Here is an 8,531-nt window from a genome sequence, read left to right on the forward strand (position 1 = left end):
AAAGGGGGTGCATTTAAACAAAAAAACAGTCAAAAATACAGTTAATGCTCCATTTAATGAGTCATTGTTCACCATTAGCTCCTTTCTCACAGGAAAGAGATCCATGGCTGATAACATGGAACCAAGAACAGACAGTCCAGTGGAATTTGTATGGCCCATTACCACCCATGCAGTTCCAAGAGGGCTCTGAAAAAGCATTAAGTCAATTAACAAAGACAAGACCACAGGTATGAATAATTTAACTGACACAAAATGCTCTTTGGCATCCATCTCTTGTCAAGTAAGAACCCAAATGCAACATAATCGCAATCTTGTATATCCTATCTCCTTCGCAAAATGATCTGCTGAAACCTCAAGATAAAAATGTATCAGCAGTATAGGTCAGTCAGAGTAATTGATAGCTTTCTGAAAAGAGGCTGCTGTCAACTCTAGTGAAGAGAAATAGAACAACAGGGTTTTCTCCAACTAACTCCAACTTTCCAAAACAATGATAATGCATTTGTTTTTCTCCCTTTACTTTGAATATAATCTCTAGAAATAGAAATAGGTATGGGGAAAAAAATGATGTCAACTGTGGTAGATTGAATATATACCTACATTGCCAAAGAAGAATCATTATGAAGTAATTGTGCAAATAATTCATGCCAAAATTTGAAAACAAGAAATTCCCTTTGGAGACTTTCAAGACCTTCAACTGGCTAAATTCTGGCCTTTTCCTTGAAAATTTAGACAAGAGATATGGAGACAACTCCCTGCCTTCCTCACTGTAAGATTAACTTTATTTTCTGGAAGAATAAAACTAAAACTCTTAATAGCACAGTACACATATTTGGGGGAGGAGCAGAATTATTATAACCCCCAAATCATTTTCCTTGAATTTATCAATAAACATTCTCCATTGTGCTTTCAAGAATAGAACTGGCCCTACTATCAAAGTCCAATTGGTTTCTCTCACCTTGAAGCCTCCTTATCATTTAACTTCCTGCAATCAAAATTTAATTCAATCTTAGAGAAAGGTTTTCAAGAGAGCTGAAGTGATCATCAGCTTTTGATCTAAAAAATATTAATTTATATACTAAATACTTACAAGTGACCTACGTGATGTTCTTTACTATGATAAAATGTAAAAATCAAACAAAAAAAATGGCTGAAGAACATTGCTTTCTTCTTGCTCAACAAGGGAAACATTATGTCTACATTTCTTTAAAGATGCAAATCTGAGAGGTACTAAGAGTTATGAAGAACTGTGAGAACAACTAATGAAAAGCAATTCTCTCATTGTAAGAAATGGAAAACCAAATAAAAAAGTTAAAAGTATATTTTTGTTTTTTATTTATTATTTGTTTAAAAAAAAGGAAAATAATCATTTTAATTATTTTTTCATCTGATTAACTTGAAACAGCACCAACATGAAATTTGCTCAGGAGAAAATTCTGAACCCTCATTTGAAGGATATCAGCATACTACAAACTGGCACACATCTAAACTAGACACATATAGTCATTTTATTTTCCTTTATTTTAAAAACAGGATATCAGTTGTTCTTTTTTCTCCCTCCCTCTCCCCAGGAATCAAAAATTATAAGTTGTATTTGTTTATTTCTAAATAGGTTTTATGTTATGCTTAAGTCAATTTTTATATATGCCTGACCTGAAATCATAGTAATTGCTACTTTATGGGTGTCCAATTGGTCTTGCAACATTCTGCATGCATTGTCAAGTTTCACATAGCTAATTTCCTAACAAGAACAGTTTGTTTTCAAGTGCCCCAAGGCCAGTTTACTAAGTCCAACCAAACACAAACTCCATAAGTATAGAAATATCATGCCTCAAGAAATTTTAAACACTCAGCACAAACCCAACTCCAGTGTAAGATTTTCTTCTACCATTTTAAAGGTTATTTATTGATGACAACATAATAATAATAATTTTTAATGTTCATGTGGTTGTTAAGGTATTCTACTAGTTTTTGTGATATATTTTTCATGATGATGTGCAAGAGTTTACAAAAGAACACCAAAATAGCTAACCATGCCTTCTATTATCTTCTCTAAAGTCTACTGATCTTTCTGTACCTTACATGATATGAACTCTTTTGAATATGCCAATGGATTTACTTGAAAAAACATAACTATCCTTCAAGAAAGTCTGGCTCCATACATTTAGCAACTAAGTTCCTTTGTAAAGGATCTGACAAAATTTATGAATACTAGTTAAAATTCAGTTAGAACCTTACTTTTCAGCATCAAGAATTCATTATTTTACAAATTACAAGGAAATATTTCTTCCAAAGAAAAGCTTAATTTGTGAGATCAAGGGAAAATAAGACAATTTGTGGGCAAGTTTTCTGGTTTGCTTTTATAACTAGAATTTTCATAGGAGAACTGTGTGAAATAATAGTATAATTTGGATTGACAGTGCAAGATTATGAGATTTAAGGGAAAGGACAGTTTCTTTAAAAAAAAAAAAAAAAACTAGGGAGAAAATGTGCATTTGGACACATGTTTCAATTCTGAAAATTTCAACCACTCTTCTAGACATCTGTAAATTGACCAAAGTCTGGTGAATAGAGTATAGGATGCATGCCTATTTTAAAAGGGCTGTCATGAAAGAAACTAAAAGTAAGTCAGACATAACTCAGGAGCACAGACAATACTGTTTTGTTAGTGTGTTTTTTAAAAAGGCAAATGAGGCACATGTCTCTTGGTTTTCTTTTTAAGCAAGGCTTTGAGTTTTCATAGTTATCAAATGAATATTTCTAATTCACCTTTTAAAAATTCCTTTTTGATTCCATCAGGTTAAAAAAAAAAATATTGTCCTTCCCTCCATTGAAATTTAAAATCACTAATGTAGGAAAAATGTAAAGATTTTTTTTAAACTCCAGTTACTTCAAAATTGAATCTTTTGTCACAAACTTAACATGATATAACATCCCATTTCATTGGGCTTATTTATAAAATTAGAGTGCCTTTTTGTTTAAAAGAAAAGTTTGTTTTTTTTACTAAAATTACCTTTCATTAATTCTATGTCAAAAAAAAAAAACTAACAGAAAATTAACTCTTTCAAATAGTCAAGCTATTCCTTCTTAATTTGTATCATCAGTCACTTCTAGATGCATTGATTAAAATATGGCTCAGTCCTTGTCTAGATTCTGGGAAATAAATGTGAATTTAAACACACATACTATAAATATAATCATTCAACTAGCTATTCAAAACAGTTAAAAATAAAACAGACATGAAACCATATTCGCCCCCTCAATAACTTAATATTTATCACAAGTTGCTATGGAAATGTATAACATTGAAACTATCACATATGACATGGCCAGTGCCCACAGGCACAAAGTAAACCACATAGAAAAATTAACCACATTTACATGAGCCCCTAGTTCTTTTCCAACACACATACACAACTCTTCAGAGATCTACTGGAGACAGATAACTATCTACACCAAGTATCATAATTTATTCCTAAATACATTGAGGTTTTATTGTCAACCATTCTGCATACCTTCAAATTAGAAGACTAGTCCTGACCTTTTAGTGTTGCATGCTGAGAAACCTGACTCCTATATTTATTTTCAAGGCTACACACAACTCATTCTGTTCACCAAAAATTCTCCAACATCAATGTAATAGCATGGATTCTGATACAAAACTTTGCAAAACAAATTTAGCCAATGGAAAGAAACTGTTTTTTGAACTTGTCATTTAGAGTTTATTGAGAGACCCTGAATCTTAGACTTGACTGGGTTCTGCATTGTACTATATCACAAATTATTAAATAGACTTTGGAAATCCAGCACTGTATTTGTTAAAATTTGTTGAAACTGATAAAGTGACCTAATGATTACTTAATACCCTTCCCCCCAAAATAAAATAAAATAAAATAAGGAAGCTCTTTGAAATAAATAGATTATCCAACAACATCCATTGTAAGTCACTGTGGTTATAATTCCCAATCAGTTTACATTACCATCACATTTTAAAGCTGTAAATTTCAAGAAATGCACTTATTTCCATCAACACATAATTGGATTTACTTTGAATTACCACATGTTTGACATAGTACTTAGCTTTAATAGAGGGATTTGGTTTGAAGTGGTATTGTAAAGAAGGATACAGGAAATGAATCTTCATTTCTTTCTAAGAAAAAAATTAAATTCTATAACTAGGCAAAATGTTTGATTTGGTTTTTTTTAAACTTCCTTAATTAGTATAGAACTCAATACTTACATTGAAATCTTTTCTCCTCCCTTTTGATATTATCCCTGTTTTTTCCCCCCTTTTTTCATAGAGATAGGTGGGTAGACAGGCAAATGAGACAGAGAGATAGATAGATAGGAGGATAAGAAAAGATATAACCATAATAACCAAATTGTCTTCATATATTTTGTCCTTAGAGTCTTCCTAGGAAGAAAAAAAGAGGTTAAATCCCATTTTACATCTTAAGACCTCAGAAATGTATCTTGGTTTATCCAAATAGAACAAATCCTCAGGTTTGAACTTTCAGAGATTGAAATGACAAGGAAACTTACTACTGAGAAAATGATAGTGTTGGGAGATCTTTCCCTAGAAATCTCACCTTTTGGGCAGCTTTTGAGGGACTCTTGTTTTTGCTTCCTTTAGGTCTTCCTCTGGGCCTTTTAGGAGAAGGCTCACCTGTTGGTTCCTAAATACAGAAAAACACTATTGTGGCAAGAAAGTCTAAAGCAAAATTTCCCTCCAATTCTATTATCAGTCAGAATTCCTCAACTGAACTTTTAGACCACATGCAATTTATGTGTAAATGAATGATGAGTTTACAGAAAGAGGAAATAACTATAGTAGAACCTAAGTGTTCAAAGAGAAAATTCTGCTTTGCATATGAAAACAAGACGTCATTTCAACTCTAAAAGTTAACAAAGGAATGACATGGTAGCAATCCTAAGTGTTTTAAGATGATGATTTCTTATAATTCTGAACTGGGAACCCTGGAAAATGAAATCATTTATCATGAATACAATTTATCCATTTTTACACACACTTATCAACAGTAATATGCAGCTCATATAATCCCATTCTGGAAAATTGAAAAACAATTTGTAGTCAGATTTTTCTTAAAGACTACAAATTGGTTGTTTCCATACTTATAACTTACATTCATACTATTTCCACTACAATCCAATGTGCACATTCACTGGGAAGGATTGGAGCAATTAGCTAGATTTTTTCAGGTCAAAATAATCCTTTTTCCTGAAATGTCCAGATAATTAAGGCAGTTTGTGTGGGGGTGGGGTGGGTGGGTGTTTGAAATATCGGGATAGTTGTTTCAATTCATTTCCTTCGGATAGCTGGCATAGTCTTTTGAAAATCTGTCTTTTGTTAGAAAGTAAACAACACATTTTCTTTAGGAAACTTTCCTCCTAGGAAATTCTTTATGGAGATAGCTTGAAGAGTAGGATTGTGAGAAAGAAAAAGGCCTGAGAGACTATGGGGTAAAAAAACAACAACCAAAAAAACCTCTACATTAAAAAAAAGAAAATTGTTAAAGGTTCCTAGTTTTATAGTAACTAATCAACTCATTAATGGTATATGAATTCTGAATAGTACAGATCATAAATATTTAAACGGTGAATCATCAAGTCTAGGAAACCCTTCTGGTCCTGAATAGTGAACATTTCATTCAGATTAGGTGGCATGACTGATTAAGGATAGCCCGTGGTTAAATTAAATCTGACTAAAAGTCTTTTAAAAATTGCATATGTATATTTAAGAAAACTGGGAAGGGATACTTCCAAAATTCTGTAGAGTACTGAAGCGATAGTAGCCACATCTAGATTTTGAGACATACTTTTTTTCTTTTCTTTTTTTCTTTCTTTTCTCCCTCTTTTTTTGAATTTAGCTTAATGCAAAGTTAAAATCTCCACATTCCCAGAGTTCGTTCAACTTTCGGATTTTTTTTTTCTCCTAGGAAATTATAAGTAGAGAATAGTGTGAGTGGGTGTATGGGAAAGAATAGGATTGAAATTTGGGGGCACAGAAAAAAAATCATGAAAGGTAAAACAAACCCTTAAAGTTCTCTAAGGACGGGACGAGGATGGGGGAACCTGATGGTGAGGAGGGGGTTGCGCAGTTTCATTTTTGCTTCTGCTTTTTCGATTTCCTAACGGCATACTATGAATTTTTCGGAAGTAGAACAGATTGAGGGCAAAAACCGTTTACTTTCCCCACCTTGAGAAGGGGTCTTCGGGCTGCTGTTAGTCTCAAACCACAGAGGATTTTCTCTTCGTTCTATTTGCCATTTGAATGGGGTTCGAGTGAATTTACCAATGTAAACGTTTTAAAGTTCAGAATCTTAGGATGCCTTGGGCATCTTCCTTTCCAATAGTTACTAGCAAAGCATGGAAATTACAGCAAACAAAACCTCTAGCCTTCTCCCCTCCACGACGCCCAGCAAAGCTGCACGCTTAATTGGTTGCATCCGCAGACAAAACCCATCAACTGTGCTTAGATTCCCAGTCACCACTCTCTCGCCCCTTCCCCACCCCCCACCGATTTACTCTGGAAAAGCAAGGTCTAATTTATGCATTTCTGCGCAAAGTGGGTAAGGAACTGGGGTGGGGGTAATGGCAGGGTGGGGCGGCGGTGGTGATGGAAGACAAGGGAATCAACCTAATAACTTTCAACCTTCTTAAATTTATAAAAAGGCCCTTTTCAGTTCTATCGGATCTTGGTCCTGTGACCTTGCTGGGGTGTGGGGGAGTTCTCCTGTAGGAACTTCCTAGGGTCACCTTAACCCTTACAGGCCCCTAAAACCTGAGGAGTCTGGCCTCTCCTCTTGGTAACGGAGAGGAGATTGCAGATCCCCCAGTGCCACTTCGGTCCCCGCGCATCTTTGTAAGGAGGGAGGTGAATGGAACCGAGCCACCGGGGGTAGGGAGTGGGAGCCAGAGGTGACTTGAGCTGGGGCAGGAGGAAGGAGGGGGTGCAACGGAGCTGCTTTTCCTTTCCATCTCCTCTCCAGGTCTCTGAGATGGAGAGCATGGAGCTTTCTCCCTCTTTCTCCAAGCGCTCGGACTCAAGAGCAGCCCGCCCAGAGCAATGAGAGACAGCTCAGGGAAGCCCCTCAATTTCCTTCTCCGCCACCAGCACTGCCACCTCCTTCTCTTCCTGCAATTTCAAAATCAGCTCGAAACGAACGCCCGAGCTCTGGTTGGTCGGCTGCCGCAGGCTCTGGGTTACAGATTTACATTGGGGAAGCCCCAGACGCAGCAAAGCCTGGCACAATAGCGAAAGTTCAAGGAAGATGTTTTCCTTAAAAACACCTCTCACCTCCTTTTTTATTCCCTCTTCCCAGTGTTCACCTCCGCTAGTCTCCAGCCCCAGCTCCGCTTCCCAGAGGCTCCCTTTCTCCTACTCCCTCTCCAACTTCTCATCCCCCAGAGCCCCCCGCGCGCCTCTTCCATGCGCAGAGGGGCCACCCGTCACCCGGAGGGCTATTTTGTCCCTTACACCCCCTCCCAGACCCGGGCGCCCCCTCGATTCCCCCAGCTTCCAGGACAGAGTAGCGAGCGTAACTTAGGAGCTCTGCACCGGTCACCTTTCTGTTTTCCAGTCTCTCAGTCTGTCTGGATTTCGGTCAAACACAAGAGGTGTATTGGATAAGAAATGGTGGGTTTGGGTTTATTGCCTCCCCTCCCCTCCGCTACTACTGACTTGTTGCTGCTTCCTGGGTCGACCTCGTCCTCTTTTCTGAGGCGCCGGGGCTGCAGGTTGTCCCTGGGTGGAAGTGGAGGGCTGACCGGCTCCTTCACCTCGTGCACTCATTCTGACTTCTGCTGTTGCTGCTGCTGCTGCTGCTGCTCCTGCTGCTGCTGCTGCTCCCGCCGCGGCCGCCGCTGCTGCTGTTTGTTGCGGCTGCTGCTGCTGCTGCTGCTGCTGCTGCTGTTGCTGCTGTTTGCCGCCGTCGCCGCCGCCGCCGCCGCCGCCGCCGCCGCCGCCGCTGCCGCCTCTGCCTGTTGCTGCTGCAGCCGCTCCTCCTCAGCACCGAAAAATCCTCCCAGCACCTTTTAGGAGGAGGTGGGGGATAGGGGCGTGAGGGAAGGGGGGCAGGTTTAGACAAGATCTGTTGCTGCTGCTGCTAGTGCTGCTGAGGCTGTTGCTGCCACCATTCGCACCGGACGTCCTGGTGCTGCCAAAAAGAAGAGAGGAGAAGAGAAGAGAGAGTGATGGTGCTAAAGGAGGAGGAGGAAGAAGAAGAGGAGGAGGAGGAGGAGGAGGAGGAGGAGGAGGAGGAGGAGGAGGAGGAGGAGGAGGAGGAGGAGGAGGAGGAGGAAGAGGAGGAGGAGGAGGAGGAGGAGGAGGAGGAGGAGGAGGAGGAGGAGGAGGAGGAGGAGGAGGAGGAGGAGGAGGAGGAAGATTGAAGGGGTGGGGGGAGAAAATCCTCTAGTGGCAGTTTAAAAGCTGGGGATCCTGGCTAAGAGGAGCAATTCAGAAGCCACTCTGAGGAAGTTGCAGCCTTTCACTAATTGTGTCCTTTGCCGTGTTA

The 8,531-nt window shown here is 38.9% G+C and overlaps 1 protein-coding gene across 1 annotated transcript in view; it reads right to left on the reverse strand.

The window, feature by feature from the left end:
• HMGA2 (high mobility group AT-hook 2) overlaps window positions 1–8,195 on the reverse strand; it is a 189,338-nt gene extending 181,143 nt beyond the window's left edge. The window contains exons 1-2 of the mRNA XM_074269719.1: window positions 7,700–8,195; window positions 4,587–4,673 (exon numbers count right to left, since the gene is read on the reverse strand). Coding sequence (XP_074125820.1) covers window positions 4,587–4,673; window positions 7,700–7,810 — 198 coding nt within the window. The 5' untranslated portion in view covers window positions 7,811–8,195. The remainder of the gene's footprint in view (window positions 1–4,586; window positions 4,674–7,699) is intronic.
• Between the last annotated feature and the right edge of the window lie 336 nt (window positions 8,196–8,531).

Source organism: Sminthopsis crassicaudata, chromosome 5 (assembly GCF_048593235.1).
Source record: "Sminthopsis crassicaudata isolate SCR6 chromosome 5, ASM4859323v1, whole genome shotgun sequence".
NCBI lineage: Eukaryota > Metazoa > Chordata > Mammalia > Dasyuromorphia > Dasyuridae > Sminthopsis > Sminthopsis crassicaudata.